This window comes from Brachyhypopomus gauderio, chromosome 20, assembly GCF_052324685.1.
Source record: "Brachyhypopomus gauderio isolate BG-103 chromosome 20, BGAUD_0.2, whole genome shotgun sequence".
NCBI lineage: Eukaryota > Metazoa > Chordata > Actinopteri > Gymnotiformes > Hypopomidae > Brachyhypopomus > Brachyhypopomus gauderio.
In genome coordinates, this window is record NC_135230.1 from 13159939 (window position 1) to 13180608 (window position 20670).

The 20670-nt window shown below is 41.4% G+C and overlaps 1 protein-coding gene across 1 annotated transcript; it reads right to left on the bottom strand.

Moving 5' to 3' along the window:
* Positions 1–588: 588 nt before the first annotated feature.
* Positions 589–19831, bottom strand: LOC143484059 (interferon-induced GTP-binding protein Mx-like). The gene is made up of 12 exons (XM_076982520.1): positions 19636–19831; positions 19317–19454; positions 18038–18192; positions 15855–15993; positions 15327–15525; positions 15173–15251; positions 14874–14996; positions 14510–14642; positions 14167–14325; positions 13975–14051; positions 12658–12864; positions 589–888 (listed from the first exon to the last, which is right to left on the bottom strand). Exons 1-12 carry the CDS (start codon positions 19829–19831, stop codon positions 664–666), a joined length of 1830 nt encoding a protein of 609 aa, XP_076838635.1. The 3' UTR covers positions 589–663.
* Positions 19832–20670: the final 839 nt, after the last annotated feature.

The window sequence follows — 20670 nt, forward strand, 5'->3', positions numbered from 1 at the left end:
TGTGCCACTGTGTGTGAGCGTGCCTGTTTGTGTGTTTGTGAACGTTCCGTTTAATGTGTCTTCCGTCTTTTCCCCCGTCTTCCCAGGGAGGGTGTTCTAGGCGGTCCGTGGCGGACGCTTCACCAAGGGCAGTCACCTCCCAGACGCAGGACGGAGCGTGTCGGATCCGCCCATCGTCGTGGGTTCGGGGCACTCGGTCCTGTTGGCACCCCGGGACGGGTAGTGCCCTTGGAGGGGGCGTCTGTCACGTTGAGGACCCCGGCCCCTCCCTTTTGGGCGTGTGTTTACGTAGTCTACGTGCATCGTCTGCGTCTGTGGATATTTCGTGGTGAGGGCTATGTCATGTGATAATCCGTCTCACCTGTGAATCGTCTCGTAATCACCTGGGGTTAATGTGGTTTGTCTATTTAATGTGCGCTCGCGCAGTGTCCTGTGCTCGTCGTTGTCTAAAGTCTACACGTCTCTGTAGTACACGTTATATGTTTCTCGTGCGCTATTGCGCAATCTCCGTGTCAAACAATAAAAGTGACGTCTACAGCAAGGATCCAGTGTCTCGTCCTTCGCTCACCCCGTATCGTCACACAGGGCTAAGAAGTACATTTTGTTTCCAGGTGGAATTTATTGACGCTTAATGCTGGTTGTGTATTAGGTCTCAGGTTCTCTTCAGACAAAGTTACTGAGCTTTTCTTGAGCGATGGTCAGTCGGTCCATGCGGTTCTGCATGTCAATGCAATGTTTGCTGCTGTCTGACTCCTCACGCAACACCTCCATCACATTGGCTCCATCCATTAAAGCCAGCATTTCACTGCACGGAAGCTGAGCAGACTCTTTCAGCATGAAGTATCGGATCAGCATGGGCACCTGGTCGGCCAGACGCTGCACTACGATCTGTTGGTAGGAGGTGAAGATGAATATGTTTAACTCCATTACTGGGGTAATGTTTTAAGGCAAACTACTGGAAGATACAGTATGTTTTGCAGTGGCTCATTTCAGTGTAGATCACGGTCAAGCACTGATGGAGCATGTGACCAAATGCCCCATATAAATATCAATATATACAATTCGATAAGTAAAGGGACAGAGAGAAGATGTGTGGGGTATGTTCTTTCACACACAAATTTCAAGATGGTTACTGCTGAGACAGACTATTTAAACAGCAATAGATAAAATAACCATAACACTAGTGTCACGTCCAGCTCCGCCCTCCTCCCTTGTCCCACCTATTTTCCCCATTTCCTTGGTTTCCCTCCTGTTTGTCACGCCCATGTCCTCAAGTGTTTTCACCTGCGTCTCGTTTCTCCTCCCTGTGTCAAAGTATATTATCCCCTCTGTTTTACCCTCTCATTGTCGGTCATTGTGTTTGCCATGTTTCCTGCACGACTCTGTGTATATTTCTCTCCGTGCTCAGCCTGTGCTTTCCTTTCGTTTCTCCCATGTACTGTTCTGGGGTGGGTTTCCCGAAACGTTCGTAGCGCTAAGTACTTCGTAACCTCGTATGAAACGTACGAGGTTAAGAAGTACTTAGCGCTACGAACGTTTCGGGATACCCACCCCTGGTTAGTTCTGTTTTATCTTCCCTGTTTTACATTTTATGCATTTGGCAGGCGCCCTTATACAGAGCGACTTACATTTTTATCTCATTTTTTATACAAGTGAGCAATTGAGGGTTAAGGGCCTTGCTCAGGGGCACCTCAGTCATGGCCTCAGGTCTGGCAATCGAACCCATGACCCTCCGGTCACAAGACCAGTTCCCTAACCACCAGGCCATGCCTGCCCCCAGAACTTGGCACTCAAACATACACGCAATTAACAGTTAACTCTGTTTGTTTGCCCAGTTTGGCTTAAACATCACGTGGTGAAATGTGCACTGCTGAGATACTGCTACTGGATAATAATATTGTGACGGGAGGGGGTGAGCAACAAAAAGGAAGCGATCACGCCAAGTCTCAGGGAAAAAGGATGGTTTAATAGAAAGTGTGCAAACCTAAAACCCGTGCACTACCTCCAAATTAAGGATATAATGACCAGCGGTCAACTGGTACAAAGACAAGACATATATAGGCAAACAAACGACCCTCAGGTGAGACGGATCACGGGCTCCGCCCACCTGAGGGACGCACATGACGTCACCAGACAACAACAACAACAGCCGCTGTGGACGGAAGCGGCCGGTAGGGGGCTGCCTCACCGTGACAGACCCCCCCACCAAGCCGCACTCCCCTCCACTGGGTGTGTGGCACACAGCGGCTGCACACAAAACATGAAGGGGCAGGAAGGCAGAGACAGGCAGGAACACACCTCCTGTCGTCCAGGAGCTGGAACATAAAACACAAAACATTAGGCAGCTCACCTCCCCGGGCGGGACCCTGGACCGACCGGGCCGTTAACACCACAAAACCACGCCCCGGTCGGTCACAGGGCCCTCACGCCCTAAGCGGCGTTTAGCCAGAGAGCCCCAAGGGTGTGCGGACGAGGAGCTACGACTCCTTTGTCGTCCTTAGTGTGTGTGTGGGTGCAGGGTACCTCCCCGAGGCATGGCTACCTCTCCTCCTGGACCTACCTCCTCCCAGAGCTGACTCCTCCTCCGGCCCTTGGCTAGGGGTCACCCCAGCCTCCTGGGCAGCCAACCCCTCCCGGGGCCCCTCATCGCACGGTGGACTCCTCCACTCAACCCAGGAGTGCCAGAGACCGAGGCCCAGAGCACCCCCGACGCGGGCTAGGGAGCAGCCCCAAGGACCTCCTGGTCACCCCGGGCAGGAGGGAGGATCTCCATCTCCAGCAGGAGCTTCTCAGATCGGAGCCCCATGGTCCCCAAACATCCGGGGGCCCCATCCCTCTAGGGAGGGGCTCTTCCTGACCAGGCTCCGGTCACCCCACAACACAAGGGGGCTCCTGCCAGGTGGAGACCCCCACAAGGTCCAGGAACACCACAACACCGCCAAGGGGAAGCACCTGCACAGAAACACACACACACACACCCAAACACACACCAACATAGAACACAAACGCGCCTCAGATGCCCTCCGTGCCATACCCAGTGGCACGGGACCACAGCCGGTCCCCCCCCAAACACACATTTAAGGGGAGGAGCATGCGTGGAATTACATGTAACAGTTGACAACACGCTAGGACAAAACACACATGCAAATACTAGACAAACAAAAAACGGTGTACAAACAGACAGACGGAAACCATCACATGCGCGCTCTGCTTACACAAACACACAGTGACGCGCGTCGCTCAGAGCCGCAGTCGCTCCCCACATTAAACACACGACACACGGGGAGAGAGGCGACAGTGACGAGCGGCAACCACGTCACACATAAAACATTCAACATAGAACATAACGAGCACGCACACTGGTCCACACGTCCGTCGACATGTACACACATTCAAAACACACACGACAGTCTACCAGGCAGACACCCTGATCCTCGCCGTGCCACATACACACAAGCGCACGGCGGAACTCCCGCAACATACAACGGACACGAAGAGCTGTCTCAGGGCAGACTGCCCTGGTCCTCGCCGTGCTACACACACACACACAAAACACAAAAGCACGGCGGAGCTCTTCAAACAAAACACCACGCAGACAAACACTTACCACGAGACATGACCACGAAAGAAGGAGAAAGAAAAAGAGACTCGCGGCTTCCGAAGGGTGGCTGGTCATTTTGTGACGGGCGGGGGTGAGCAACAAAAAGGAAGCGATCACGCCAAGTCTCAGGGAAAAAGGATGGTTTAATAGAAAGTGTGCAAACCTAAAACCCTGGTAGGGGGCCGCCTCACCGTGACAAATATAACCTAAAGGAAGTATCTTTGAGTTTAGAGACACCAAACTTGTCATAATTCCAGCCAGGGGAAGGACCCCTGCACCAATGGAGGAGTTAAGGAAACCAGGGTATGGTCAAGAACTCTGGACTGAAGTTGATACCTATAAGTGTCTATACCAGGATTTAACATTTGAACAGGGCTCAAGTTTTGGATTCATGTCAGAGTGTGAGAGTTGTTGACGGGGGGGTGGCGAACGGTAATTGTTGAGCGGGGGGGGGGGGGGGGGGGGGGGGGGGTCTCGAACGTGAGTTGTTGAGCGGGGGGGGGGGGGGGGGGGGGGGGTTTGTATATCGCGATCGATCGCCAGTGGAGGGCGACATAGATATGGATCGGAGGTAAATAAACTAGATTTTTTTTTCTCGCCGTGTGAAATCGGAAGTGTGGCGTGTGAGCGTGTGAAGACGGTCAAATGCGTGTGTCACACACTCAATGCGTGAGACTTGAGAGCCCTGCATTTGAACATTGTAATATGTAGTTGATAAAAATAGATAAAAATAGATATAAATAGTATATTTATGTAGTTGACAGTAGTGTAGTAGATGTAGTTGACATAAATCCACCACTTACGACCCCTCAGGTGTTAAGTATTAATGGGTCCAGTCAGGGCCGGATTGGGACACTTTTTCAACCTGGGAGTTTCATGCCCAAATCCGGCCCAAAATAATTTTCCCCTCCCAATCGGCCCAAACTAGAGATTGACATGAGCCGGCCCATCGGGAATCCTCCCGAATCTCCCGATTAGCCACTACAGCTCTGGGTCCAGTCCAAGTACCGTTCAGTGTATAATCATTTATATCTCCCATGCATTATTCTGGATCATATGCTCATATGCAGGTGCTGTGTTATTTTAGATTTATGCATGACCAGATATTAGTGTGTGATATGATGTCTTAGATTTAGGCATACCTAGGTATAAATGTGTGCTGTGTTATTTCAAACGTAGGCATATCCATGTATTTCTGTGTTACTTGTCTCTCTATGCATTATGTGCCATTTATCATCTAAATGTATAAGTGAAAGATGGCTCAGGATTTTGAATGGCAAAAAATCAAACTAATACACAATTAAGTGATAGGGATTGATATAGACAGGAATAGAGGGTTTCTTTGTCATCTGTGTTACTGTTTCTGCCTAGTCAACTTGTCGTTATCTGCTAACTGGACCTGGGGAGATCCTGTGATTTCAACACTTGCCCTTTCTCTCAAGATGAACCCCTTTTTGCGACAGAGTTAATGAATATTCATTAAGTTCCAATAGTTAGCTGTGTAACTGACCAATACGTTTACTATGATCACAACCATGGCTGGAGTGGGCCACTTTTTCAGCCCGGGAGTTTCATGCGCAAATCCGGCCCAAAATAATTTTTCCATCCCAATCGGCCCAAACTAGACATCGACGTGAGCTGGCCCATCGGGAATCCTCCCGAATCTCACGATTAGCCACTCCGGCTCTGATCACACCCCTAAAAGTTGCTTAAATAGTGCTCTACATTCGGAATTATTTGAGTTCCAGCCTGCAAGATCCATTTAGCCTCTTGAGACTTAGAACTGCGTTGTTTTATATCATTTTGGTCAAATTTACTTTAAAAGTTATTTTACTCTTTCACTCAGTTAAATTAAAGGTAATTCTGCTCAGCCGGCAGATATTGATTTTAGTTAACATTCGGTTAAGTCAACGTCAAGATACTAAAATGCAGAAGAACTGAGCACCTGTGAGCCACCGCGGTGACATTCTGCGCAGACTTCACTAACCAAGGAAGTTGGGAGCAGCCTGAACTAGGCCAGTTCAGTGAAGGTTTGAGAACTGAACTTGAGAAAGGTTCCTGGGTCATATAAGCACCAACTGCAAGGCCAAGATCTGCGCTTCAAGACAGCGCGTTGAGTCCAGTCCGCCTTTGAAAATTTCGACTGTTGACCGCCCATGAACGGGTTTCCCTTTCAACCTCCAAGTAAGCCGCTATCATATGTTGCTTCGGGTACCAGCTTTGAATCGTCCATTTCTGTAGAATTCTCTCTCGCCATAACGTTTGGTATAGCTAGCACTCTTCATTAGCCTCGGTCTAGTGTTCTGTGCTCTTTCTGATTTCCTTTCCTTTTTTCCTTCTTTGTTTAGGGAAGGTTTACTTTAGCTACATAATCCATTCATAGTTATATAATAATTGTTTTATGTCTTTCCTTTTGATTTACACTAGCAAGCTTATTTATTAGGATTAGCTATTCTTCTGAGCCATATCATCCCACATGTAAAGCTTATAATTGTGATATTAACCATTCAATAAATTTGAACATTTATTCATAAATTTGGTTGTGGTAGTAAATACATATTTTGGTCCATGGCATTAGGTCACTGTGCAGATTCAGTATTCACCCTTCGGTAATAAGCAGTGTTGGGAAGTAACGGATTACATGTAACGTCGTTACATAATCAGATTACAAATTATGAGTAACTGTAATCCGTTACAGTTACTGCTTCAGAAAGTGGTAATCAGATTACAGTTACTCTGCTAAAATAAAGGGATTACATCGCGGGTACTTTCCTTTTTTTGGTCTTCCAATCCAACACTGACAAAACGCAATCACATTCACATAAATCACGACATCAGAATATTCTATGATTCACAACTTCCTGGTCAGAATGTTGGTGAGGCGTCACTCACGTCAGACAACCTCACCTGTTTACCAGACAGTATTAGTCCGTGCAATGGAGCCTGACAACGAGAGCCTGCCATGCACTGGCAAAAATGCGTTTAATTCCTGGAAATTCAATAACCACTTTATATTTAAAGAGGAGAAGGATGGGCGGAATTTGATTGTGCAATGCAAACTCTATTTGCCAGCAAAGAATTTGCTTTCGACGTCCAAAGACTCTACCCTAACCACCACTTCTGCCATCACACAAAGAAAAGTCAATTCATTGGTTTTTGACTCCTGCATGCCCTCCTGTGCATGCGCACACACACACACAGACAACAGTACACACATGCACGCACACACACACACACACACACACACACACAACAGTACACAACAGTACACACACACAACAGTACACACACACACACACACACACAACAGTACACAACAGTACACACACACACACAAGATAATCAAAGACTCGATGTCCATCCTGCAGCCGGGCCACCAGAATTTCTGACGTAGTGGCCTGAGCCGGGAAGACCGTGAAACAGAAACAGAAATATCACCGAACTGTCTTGGAATGTGCATGTCACGCTGGCCAGCGACTCTCGAGGTGAAGCTTGAGGGTAGACCAGAGGGGTTGGGAGTCGCCACGTCCCTCTTTGGGCGGCTCCCTGCTCGTTTCCCGTAGCTCTGCAAGCAGCGGCCTTGTGTCCGCGTTCGCCACAATTCCAGCATGAAAGCAGGCTGACCGCTGGTTTATCGCAGGATCGGGGTCGCCGCAAGGGTCCGGCTCCATCGTCGCTGAAGAGAATGGGCTCCACTCTGGACGCCTCGTCCACAGCGGCATCGAGGGAGGTGGGGTTGGTCAGGCGGACGTGTCTCCATAGGTCGGCCGGCTCTAGCGCGCCCACAAAGTAATCCAATGATAGCTGCAGTATGGATAGCTAATTCTGAGGTTAGTGCATATATATATTAGTGGTGGGACTTTAACGCGTTAATTTCGATTAATTAATTACAGGGAAAATAACAAACTAAAAAAATTTACGCATTTTAACACATGAGACACTTTCGCACCATGGAATGTTTCTCAGTGCACAAGTTCCAGGCATACAGATTATATGGACGCACAATAAGATGTATAAGATTATAAAATGAGCATGATGTAGATGACTGAAGATGCTACGCTGGTGGATGGGAAATTTTAATATAAGAAACTTCCAGATGGAAGTACAAACAAAATTATTTGCACTTTATGCAGGAAGGAGTTCGCTTATCATAGGAGCACTTCCACCCTTCGTTACCACCTCAACGCAAAACATGTTGGGGCTAACGCGCAGGTCAGTAATGATAACTTAGCTGCTAAACGTATTCCTTTTGTCGCCAATCACACACCAGACCACATGTCGGGGTTCAAATTAAGAAACAAAATATCAAAGTCCACGTCAGACATATTGACCAATTCAGTGGCGAGATGGATTGCTGTGGACTGTAGACCGCTCTCTGTGGTCGAAGGCTTAAGTAAGACGGAATCTGACCCGACTCATGTGAATTTTGTAAACAAAATACAGTTTGTGCTTCGATCACATGCCGCTAATTGGCATTAGTTGGCGTTGTTCATCGGGTTTTAAATCATTTTAAGGCTGTGCTCCAAGCTTTTGCTGTATTTTTGTTTTTTTGTGGTTTTTGTACTGTTTTAGACAAAAAACATGGTCCCAAGAAAGACATAGCAGAAAAGCAGTTCTAGGGTTCTACTGTATATATATGCACACATAGCCTACCTACTCCGTTACATGTGTGTGTGTGTGTGTGTGTGTGTGTGTGTGTTATAAGGTGTTTTATAAGAAAAAGTGCACATATACAGATTTAGATTGGACCTAAGTGTGCATGTTTGGAGAAAAATTTGGGGATGTAGGGATGGCATTATGGGAAAGAGGTAGACTCTGGTGTTCATGTGTGCTGGAAATGAGAAGAGACAAATTTTAATAAAGCAACTTTAAACTTAATTTTTTTTATTTGGCTGTTTGGTGCCATCAAGCTCTTTTTACCACTGTTTAAAATGGCACAGATGATTAATATACAGCTCCATGCACCAAGCCTCTCATATACCAAACTTTTGCAGGATCTGCAAATTAAGAGCCTTTTGATCAAGCATGTTATACAAAGTCATGTTCAGCCAGCAAGACTGCAAAACAAATCATCCAAAAGTGATCATGTCTAATTATATATTCTTATGTGTAGGTATTCAGTATCGAACGTGATTATCATGCCTAATTAAATTTCAATTGTGAAATCTTTATTAAACAAATGCATAACTGATAGTTATATCACAAGTATTGAGTATAAAGAAAAAATCCCCTATATGAATAAAGCTACTGTAAGACTGGTCCAAGAAACCTTTCTTTTTTCATGAGAAACTCTTTTAGCTCTTTATACATAAATCAGATTTATAGAGTTCCTTAAACTCTGTCAATTACACTGACCTCTTTGCTAACATTTTGCAGAAATCTATCAATACAACTAAAAAAAAATGATTTATAAAGATATATAAATGGTTGAAACAAAATATATATGCAGATATGTATCCAATGTCCTGACATAGCATCTCACTAATATTCAAGGTAGATGATGACATTCAATCGTTCTTTCTTTTTAAAGCAAAAAAAATTTGTTCTTTTCACCATTTTCAAGGAATTTTGCTCTAGAACATATGAAAGCTCCTCTTACTAGATGTTTACATAAATAATATTATCAGAAATAATAATGAGTATTTCTCACCCACTTAATATAATGTATTATCAAGTTTTTGCTATGCACAATAGAAATAATTTCAACTTTGTATTTAAAGAATTCATGGTACAACAATTTTCAGAACCAGCATAATACAAACATACCTGTATAAATACTCATATCATTATTAAATCCCATAACAAATTCTTCAATTTCAATACCCTCTTAAATCTTTAAAAATGTCAGAATTTTTAAGTTGAATAACACCATCTTGTGGTTATTAAGGGAGCAACATTATAGAATAATTTTACCAACAAAATGAAGCGATTGAGGAGAAATTGCTTGTACTGTTGGTTTCATTCATGTTTTGAGAATGTAATATTGTTCTCTAAGAGGTTTGAAATCAGAAATTACATTTAAAGTAGTTTTTTGCATTGTGGAATTTACTCTTTGTCATGTGTTCCTGTCTCCCCCCCTTGTCAGTCTTGACTTTTGTTTTGTTCTCTGTGTTTGCGTGTCTTTTATTTTGACATTTCCTAGTTGTCTCTGGTTTCACACCCCTGCCATGTTCCCTGCCCCTCGTTATCACCTTCAGGTGTGTCTTGTTGTGTCCCTTGTTTAGTTGCTGTATTTAAGTCCTGTGTTTGGTCCTGGTTGGTGTGGGTTATTGAATGTTGTAAGTTGTATGTTATCAGTAGTAAGTTGTGAGAGATATGTTCTGGTTGTAGTTCTGGTTTGTTGTTTATGATTTTTTGTTGTACATGCTCTTTGTGTTTAGCCATTCTTGTCACCTCAGGTCTTTGTAATAGTATGTGTTTTTGTGTTAGTTCCTTTGATTAAAACTCCATATCTGCATATGCGTCCCACCTGCTCAGCTCTGTTCGTTACACTCTTAAATATTTCTAAATAGCCCAAATGTTTCAAATTACTGCCACCTGGATATGATTTGAGATTTCAATGGCATGAATTTTGCCCCATTGTTTTTAGGAGGTGCTGTGCCACCTGTGCTCTTTATTTATAGAAACTTGTGGAGTTTCTCTTGAGCTTTGGTCAGACGATCAACACTGTTCTGAATGTCAATTCGTTGTCTGCTGACTTCAGGTTCTTCACGTAGAATCTCGACCACATTCACTCCATCCGGTAGACCAAGGACCTCATTGCATAGCAGTGTAGCAGATTCTTTCATAATGAAGTACAGGATTAACATCGGCACCTGATCCGCAAACCGCTGAATTACAATCTGTAGGAAGTAAGCAGGATTTAAGTAGTCATCCTCTATATTAAACAACACACAGAATTTAAAGACATTCATTTATAGGTGGTAAAATGGCAAATCTAACTTTTAATTAGAAGAGCTCGGATTCAGATATGTTCAGCTAAAGCAAAGCTACCTGATTTGACTGGATGACAGAGGGCTTGGTTAACTTCAATTGCATTATATATTATTGCTGACCAATGAAAAATCAGACAAAAAACTAATGGTGGAAACAGAACCCAATCCAATTTAGACCCATTTCAGCCAGTTCACAAACTGAAACTACAGCTGTACTGAACATACATAAAACAGATGTCCTTAAAAATAACTGAGATACTTTTCAAACAAAAAGCTAAAAGGTCAAACTCTTCAACATTTGGAAAAAACAGCACACTTTTTCCATGTCATCAATACACTATTGGAGGAGCAGATATGCATTATTGATGGAATCATCTGTAAGCTTATGGACATACTTGTTTATTAGGTGGTGTGGTTTTTTTTTGTTGTATATTGGCAATTTTGATATCCCCTGATTAGGATAGTCAGAGCTGTATAGCCACATTCCATATATGGTTAAAACAAACAAAAAAGTTCTGGAGATTTGCTTTGTCATATAGCCTAATGAAGTCACTCGTGAGAAAACTAATTCTCTCATTATCACTGGACTTTTTAAGTTGCCACTTTTTGTCAATTGCGATTTTCACCCCAATCGAATTTGTCCTCTGAAATTTACCCATCTGTGCAGTCCAAACACACACACACACACACACACACACACACACACACACACACACACTAGTGATTACTAGGGGGCTATGGTGTACACATGCCCAGAGCGGTGGGCAGCCCTAGCCCGGTGCCCGGGGAGCAGTTGGGGTTAGGTGCCTTGCTCAGTCATGGCCTGGGAGTCGAACCTACATTCCCTCATAACGCACCTGCCATCTATTAGCATACCTATTCAAACAGGCTTGTTCCTTTAGTTCCCTGTTAAAGATTGTCACGGTTTCTCTGCTCTCTTGGATTGTGTTTTTTTCTGGGCTTTTATTTTTGTCTATTGCATAACTCTTTTGTATTGTTTGCCTAGAGCAGAAGTGGCCAACCTGTGGCTCTTTGCCTGGTTTCATGCGACTCCCCAGCCGGTCCACACTCTCACCTGCACTAACCGTGGCCCAGTTACCTCATCAGCTCTGAGGGCGACACACTGCTACACCTTCGTGGTGCGCAGTTTGTTTACAAGCCTAGCGAGCCGCTAATACTTTTAAAACCGGCGTAGTGGAAGATGGCAGACTAGCGGCATGAAGTGACACTGCTTTGAGTCTCGTTGGTGAGACGCGGTCTTATGTCACACGTTTGGAATAAACCACGTACGAGGTGCAGCAAAGGCACCGCACACGACTGAAGGAGCTTCAAAACTACTGACACTGTCTGTTCTCTTCTTCCTAAAGGTGAGCGCAGGTCAGTGGCGTTGTAACGAGTGTTGATAACAGAGTTTATCCACTTTTTACTTAGAAAACAACAGTTGCGTACATAACAGAGCTCGGAGTGTGCTCCAAACGTGACAAAGTCCTGAAGCATATCACACCTTATGTTTATATCGAAGTTTGTGTTTGTTTTTTTAATGTGCTGTTCGCTTAGCTTGAGTTCACCCTGGTATTTTCGTCAAACGCGCATGTTTGAGATGAAAACACGGTTTCCCAGTCTTAATATTACCGCTACCAATACTTAATTTGTGTCTATTTTACATCCCCCCACTAATAATTTACACTCGCCAACCACCCCCCCCCCCCCCCCCCCCCGTCAGCAATTTACAAGATCGAATCTCACTCCAAGTGATCTTGAAAAGTTGGCAACCCTGGTGATGTTCAAGCGTGTCCATGTATGTTGTGGCTCTTTGCCGTAACGCGGTAAAAAAAGTGGCTCTTGGTCTCTGACGGGTTGGCCACCCCTGGCCTAGAGGTTTGAGTTTCTTGTTTTGACTCTGAACTTCCCTGTTTTACATTCTGACTCTAGGCTGTATTTTCTGGTCATGACCCTTGCAAGTTTACATGCATGGATTCTGATCTTCCCTGTGTTAATAAACCCGCCTCAGTTTTACTACAGATGTCTGATCTGTTTTTGATCACACATTTCATCAGATAATGATGTTATTATATCCCTAATACATGAGTAGTTTATTGTGTATGCAGTACTGAATTGCACCTCGTAATAAGCTGTGAGCATCTCGGGATATGTTTTTCTGCTGTTAAGGATGGGATCAGAATCTCCTGAAGTCCGTTGCACATCCACCTCCAAGGTTTTGTAGTACAAGTCATCTTGAGTATAGACAAGCTTCTCCATTTCAAACTGCTCATAGATCCTCTCCTTCACTTTAGCTTCCTGCTTGGACTGAATATTCTCTATCATGTTCTGGCAGAGAAAATAAACATATTAAAGGGGCACTCAAAAGCAAAATCACTACTAGCAAATCAACATCCCAGCAATGGCTTTAAAATATTTTAACTAATTTTAACTGACCATAGTTGTATTTAAACATTTAGGGGTTTTAGTTATGATATTTAACTACTGTACCTAACTAACTACTGTGTATATTAATAACATGCTCTCTGTGCATAAGCCTTCTAGATCATTAAGGTCCACATCTCAGAAACGTTTGATGGTCCCAAGATCTCGTCTAAAACTAAAAGGGGATAGTGCTTTCTCAGTGACTGCTCTCAAACTCTGGAATGATCTCCCTATGCACACCAGACTTGCCAACAATGTAAACACTTTTAAATCAAGATTAAAAACACACTTTTATAAACTAGCATTCTGCCCTAGCTAGACAGTTGGAGCATTTTAGATTATTATTTTTTCTGTATGTTATTTTATATTTACTGAATGAAGTGGACAAATGCAGTATTAACATGTAAACTCTGTACAGCACTTTGGTTTTAAATGTACTATATAAATAAAAAATTACTTACTTACTTACCATACCTTCTTGTACCAAGGATGGAAATAGGTGCAGAAAAACAATTGATGTGCATAAAATGTAACAAATTATCTGACTCAAATATAGTAGGTACGAATCTAACCAACTTCATGAAGTTCCTTGCTATAAACAGTAGACTGCTTTGCCAGAGGTTTACTATACAGCTACCCTTACTAACGGGTTGGTCAATAAACATGCACAGCAGATGGGATACTTTATAGGCAATTGGTGTTAGCATTCGTTAATCTTTATCGGATACTGATTATGATTTCACCTGGCCCACTATAGATATAACCAAGTGAGACTGTGGTTACACAATTATCCAGATTTATTGGCCACCTATGGTTTAATCTAGGAAGACCAGATCCTGCATTACCCACAGGAACATCACATCCTGCCACCCCTACAAACATCTGTTAACAGATCTCATTTCTAAGACAGGGAAAAGTCGATTATTGTGACAATGCAAATCCACATCCCAAAAAGGTGTATTTTAAACATTTGTTAACACATTCAATTTATAGAAAATGAGAAATTGTATTTACCATAACAATGTTTTGGAGGAAAGGGTAGTTGTTGAAGCTGGATTCAGACACACTTTTGAACTGTTTCTCTATGGTCTCTGATAGGGAAAAGCATTGAGTAGTGTGAGCAAAAATGATACCCCCCCCCCCCCCCCAAACTATACCTAATGGAATAAAAGACACGATGAATGAATGAATGTGCTTTATATTTACTGTTGACATCTGTGAGGATCTCAGTGGATGTGCTCTTGAGTTCAATCACAAAGGTTTGCACAACTTTCTCAAATGTACTGTATTTGCAAAAGCCAGGGAGCTCCATTCCCCTGTACTTCTGGTTATATTCCTTCAATGTCTCTTCAGTTGTTTTTTGGACTGTTTAAATCAATCAATCAGTGAGTGAATCAAACAGTTCTCTGACTAACTATTGTTACAGGTATAAACAAAAACAAATTTCTATGAAGATCAACTTTGTGTATGTTACATTTATAATGATAATGTTCATCGTACCTATCCCCATGTTACTTATTAACATGTGACTTATTAACTGTGAACTCACATGATGGTTTGCTGCTATCAAGCTTATTTTTCCATTCTTGAAACTTTGTTCGAAGCTCAATAAGCAGGTTGCTTTCAGTAACTAATTCCCCATGTGCCAAGAGATTAATCTGCTGATTGAAGTGTGTCAAGACCTGCAAAAGGAAGAGGCCAAAGGTGTTACAACTCTCAAAACAGGAAGAGGTCAATTTTATATCAAAGATGTTTCTCCAAACTCCCCAAAAGGTTAAACTTGCAAAAAAACCCAACCCTGCATATCTTGGGGTCCATTTAATTGAGATATTCTGATAGAATACTATAGGTTTAAACAAGTTATTAATACAATGTAGATTATGTGGATTCAAGAGGCAGGTACTATTACTTACTTTGATGAGAAATACCTTCCTTTTGTGTGGGTCCAGAGGTGGACCATTCTCATATTTGCTGAGTTCTTTTCTTTTTGTCCAGAGTTCCTTCTTTATCTGCTCTGACAGCAGAGGTAACGTCGCCTAACATCAAATTATGCCATTACACTATGGTTAGACAGCAATGAACTAATCTAGTTATCTCCGTGTTTGCATTTATTACTATTATTCCATTATCTATTTTATCAGCCTTTATTTATTATTGTAATCTAATTTTACATTTTTGTTCGTATTTTAAGAAACCAAGAAAAACAATGTACTTTAATGTGATCCACCAGGTCTTGAGTAAGTTTGGTTGAAAGACACTTTATGGTTGCTTTTTCTTCATTTAAAAGGGAACTGAAAACAAATTCACAATGCCAATTAACCCAGTAATCATACATATGAAAAAATGGTTCTTTATATGAAACATACCTGAAGTATGTGTGATGTTTGAAGAAATCCCTTTCCTCTTTCATAGCATCAGCCAGAGACATTCCTTTATTAATTTGTGCTTGGCCACGACATTTGACAATGATGTATCCTTTGTTAAGAGGAATGACCTCATTTTGGATTATGCCCAAGACATTCTTCTCTGTTCCCTTATCAATAAGGTCTGGCTTGGTAAGAATGGCTTAAAGGGGAAAAAAACAAAACAAACAAAAAAAATATATATATATATATATATGTGTGTGTGTGTGTGTTTAAAATGTATATATTTTAAGGGCGAACAGCGATATAAAATCTACAACGACATAATGAGCAAAACAAACACTGGGACTGAATATGCAAACTAACGAGGGAATAGCAAGATACACGATCAACCAACAGATGTGGAAGGAAACAAGGAGGTGGACTAAAATAAGGAAGGTCATGGGAAATCAATAAACAATACAAAAAACAAATCCAAGAGCAAGAAGAAGCATTGCTGTGGGAACAGCAGTGCCATTTTTACTACTTTACCCAGTGTTCTTTTCCCTTCAGGATCCACTTCCTGTGCCATTCTTAGGGCTTCCGTTGTTGCAATGTCAACGTTGCATGCAATAACGACTAAATTGATAGTTTCACATTTTGTGATGTATTTCACTATCAATTGACGTATCTGTCCGTACAAAAAACAAGGAAATATACTGTAGGGGAGACCAGGTATGGTTGTAACATGGGGAGAGTTGTAGCACCATCAGTTCCACCGATCACGTATAAGATAGGAATCATATGATCATTCCAGTATTTACCCAATTCCTCCCTGATCTCACATGGTGAATATCAAGGCTGTAAACAGGCACATGCAGATTCCAAATTTTGAGGTAAGAAAGTAAATTTTTGAATCATGTCTATATTTTGTTTAGTACTTATACTATTGCAGATAAAACCATATTAATTATATTACATTAAACTAGTTTCTCAGGTAAATTGTGATGCATTTTGCAAATCACCTTGCTAATACAGCTAGTTAAACAATGGCTGACAGGGGTGGGGTGGGTTGTAACCAGTGTTGCGAATAACGCCATTAAAAATAACGGCGTTAGGTAACGGCGTCATTTTGTCTGTAACGGGATAATATAATTAATTACTTTTCCTGTCATTACAACGCCATTGACGTTACTGGTCATTAAAAGCAGTGCGTTACTATATAATGATATACTAACAGTAATGTGAGCGGAACAGTGCCCAGACTAGTGAGGAGTAACAGATCTCGATAGGTCTCAATTCTCGGTGTAACACCTGTTTAATTAACATGTCAGTAAGCGATTGGCTGAGGCAGCGTTATGATAGCCAATCAGAGCCAGTGTTTTTACACGCGCGCCGAAGCACACCAGTGACACACGACACGGAGAAGAGGCAGAAATGGCGAGTCAGGAGCAAACCGAAGAAAAATTAGCATTTTCAAGTTGGCGATTAAACATTATTTAAGAAAATACTTGAAGATCCTGAATGTCTACCAGACTGGGTATTTGATTTATTTAATTAAGAATAGAGGTTCTATTGTTAAGTTTACTTCTGTTGTGAACAAACCAGTTGACTCAGGTTGAGAGAATTTAATTTAATTTGATAGATGTAAATGCACTTTATATAGTGTAATCCTGCACTGGTCTGTTGATGTGCAATAAATATCAAAAGTTAAACACCTTTCTGATCTACTCATTTCAACTCATTTAAAAATCCTTACTCGTTGGCATATAACTTTTTTTAACTGTAATGCAAATAGTTACTTTCCCTGGTAACGAGTTACTTTTATTATAGAGTAATTCAGTTACTAACTCAGTTACTTTTTTGAACAAGTAGTGAGTAACTATAACTAATTACTTTTTTAAAGTAACGTTCCCAACACTGGTTGTAACACAGATTTAAAACATGTTACAACCATCACCTTACATACAACTAAGAAAACTTTCATGATTTAAAATAATTTTTAAGAAAGACTGACAGAGGTGTGCCTGCAAATGCTTTTAAAAAACATCTGATGAGGTCACAAAGAAGGGCAAGTCAGTCAGATCAGTTGCAAAGGCACATAGTATCTGCCATGTAACACACACACACACACACACACACACACATTGACGTTATTATTTGACCTACATGTTCTTTACACAGGTACATTGTATTAGTGTTCATTAAGCATACATATTGTTAAATAAGTTTGTTCTAGTACACTAATTTACACACCCACACACACACACACTTCAGAGTAAAACAGAAATTGGATATGAGTTATGGTCAGTCACAGAGAGAGAGACATTGTTTTGGTTATTTTTATAAATTGTTATTTTATAAAATATATATATTTTTGAAGCATTTTGCATGGTGTGGCCTCTGTTTTTGTTTATTTTGTCTAATTGTTAAAACTTACCCCAGCATGTGTTACAACCTACCCCGGTAGTGGGGTAGGTTGTAACAAGGGAACACCTTGTATTTGACATCAACTCACGATGGCTGTGATATTTGAATTGAGGTTTGAATTTGTGCCATTTGTACTAAACAAATGTGTGTACTTTGTATAAAAGTTTGAGAAGTCTAGCTCAAAAATTCAGTGAGTTACAGGTGCTGAAGCAAAAAGTGTTACAACCATACCCAGTCTCCCCTACATAGTAAAACATTTTGTAGTTTCATATGGTTTAGGCCAAATTGTAACAGAATTCACAAACCTGTTTGTCAATGTCATCAGGTTGCCCTTTTACAGGAACTCTAGCAATCCCAGGTAGATCAATCAATGTGAGGTCACACACATCAGGGGCCATGATCTCCAGAGTGATGAGATCATCACATATTCCTACACCTTCTCCTGCCAGTGTATTCTGAGCTGCAATGAATGTATTTAATTTGATATAAATAGGCATGTTTAAGATAAAATCAACCATAACATTATTTCTGACTGCAAGATAATTCAGAATGTTAGAGATGCATTCAACATAACTGTTTCGTAATTGTTCCTGTAGAATTTAGGAACGTTTAAACTGTACAACAAAATAATCATTTTTTAAGGTATATAACACCTTATTTCATTGTCTTTATTAAAAATAAAAATCTATTATAATAAATCTTAATAATAAAAGCTAATAATTAATAATAATATTTTAATTACTATTAGCACCTAAAAGGTGGCCCAAAAGGCTTCTTTTATATAAAAAATAAGTCCATAAAATCAGAATAAAAATTGGACATAAAAAATATTCAGTTGACACATCCATCACCCCCCTTAGAATATGTCTAGTCTTAGAATATTGTCAGTGTATAGTGTATAGCTGTAACGGGGCTCGCGCCCCGGAGCGAGAAGACGGACACAATCGCTGAGAAGAGCGAGATTTATTGAAGGGAATACCAGAATCGTCGTCGCTGAGCCAGGCAGGGTCAATAACGGGAGGGCAGTCCGAATAACAGGCGAACACAGGCATAACGATGACAGGGGAACACGAGAACAGACTATGAATCACAAAACAAAAACACACGACGGCCAGGTATACAATCAAACAGCAAACGGTCCAACATCCAAAATATCAAAACACCAGACAAAGGACAAGGGAGACTCAGGGGTTTTTATACATGGGACAGAAAACGAGGAACAGGTGTGAACGATATTACAGGGGCGTGGTAACAAACGAGGAATCACGAAGACAAACGAGCTGGGCGGGATGAACAGGCAGGGAACACGGACATAAGGGAACCCAGAGTGGCAGCTACGAGAGGGGGCGTTGCCCTATGTGACAATAGCCATGTAGTCTTGTATGTTTGTTGTTTTAGCACTAGCTGCGATATAAGTAATTGGCGTCTGGCTCTCACTCTGGCAGTCACAAATGGTTTTTTTTTATTTTTATTTTTTATGGAAAACCCACAAATCTAAATCTTTGAACAGACAAATGCACTTTACTTCAGTGCATAAAACATACAGTTTAGTAAACTGTTCATAACCTGATATCCCAAACTTACCTATTTTGACATGTTCTTCAACTTGTGATGGGTCCTTCAACTCAACACGTTGCCCCTTGTAAGATATAGCTGCCTGCCAGTGACCTGCACTTTTAGTCTTCCTCAGCTTCAGCTCCAGTGGACATCTGGTCACAATACCTGCAGTGGTCAGAGCACAGAAATGCAGTAGTTCTCATGTGCTTTACCAGGTTCTCAGAAGAACATACAAAGAAAATTTCTCAAAACAGCACAGTGATTATGTTGTAATGAAACCTTAGTAAATATCAATGTTTTCTAGATCATTTGGTGACTTAGATGAAAATAAAGGTGCAGAACCAACCAGTTCCTCTGGGTAGTGAAACTCCAGACAGTGCTTCTATTACTGAACTTTTCCCAGAACTCTGGTCTCCAATCACTGCTATAGCTGGTAGAGGCAGCTCTTTCTCCACACCAATCTGTCTCATGGAGTCGATCAGATCAATAAATGGACGAACTCCATCGTGCAGAGGACCATGTAACCCCCCTCCTACTGGCATACTGTAAAAAGCACAGCATATTACATAACCACAATATGTGTGCAAGAGAACAGGAGTGTTCTGAGAGTTATCACAGTTCATGTGACATTTATTGATTCTAAAGTGTCTGGGTTCTTTGTGCTTTTTGAGTAATGTTTTGAGTAACTATGTTTTTTTAGTAATGGCTGAATAATAACATGTTTAAAATAAGGAACACATCTGTGTAAACAGAAACAAATTTATAATAAATTGTATTTCAGGTCTACTGGGCTAATTGTAGGTAACACCTTTAGAAGTACACCCAGGGCGCTAGTAAAAGGGTTCATACCAGAACCTTACCAACAAAAAATGAAAGAAATAAATCCATTATCGGAAAAAAACATGGCATCATGGAAGGAGGTGGTTAAACAATTATATTTATAGTAGAAATAAAGATTTTTTTCTTTAAAGAAAATATTGTTAGAAATACCAGCCACTCACTCCATTTACTAAAACATTAAAAGAAAAATGGAGATCCTTAAGGGATAAGTGATGCAATTCTTGACCAGTTGCCTTCCATAGTCATTCAGCCCAATGACACTGTTGTCTAATAGAGGGGACATCATCTGTTAACCACAGAGAACACCTGCAAATGGTTCCATTTTCAAATGGCTTGTAGAGGAGCCACAATGTACAATAATGATTACGAGGCTGCTTCAAAAACTCAACATACTTACAATGTCCATCAAAATAAACTCATTAAATCTGATCTATCAAACTATAGGTAATAGTTTCAGGGCTACACCATCCGAGATTATAAATAGGCATTGTCAATAAGCTAAAATCTCCATTTAGTATCACTCTGTCCAGTTAATGATGGA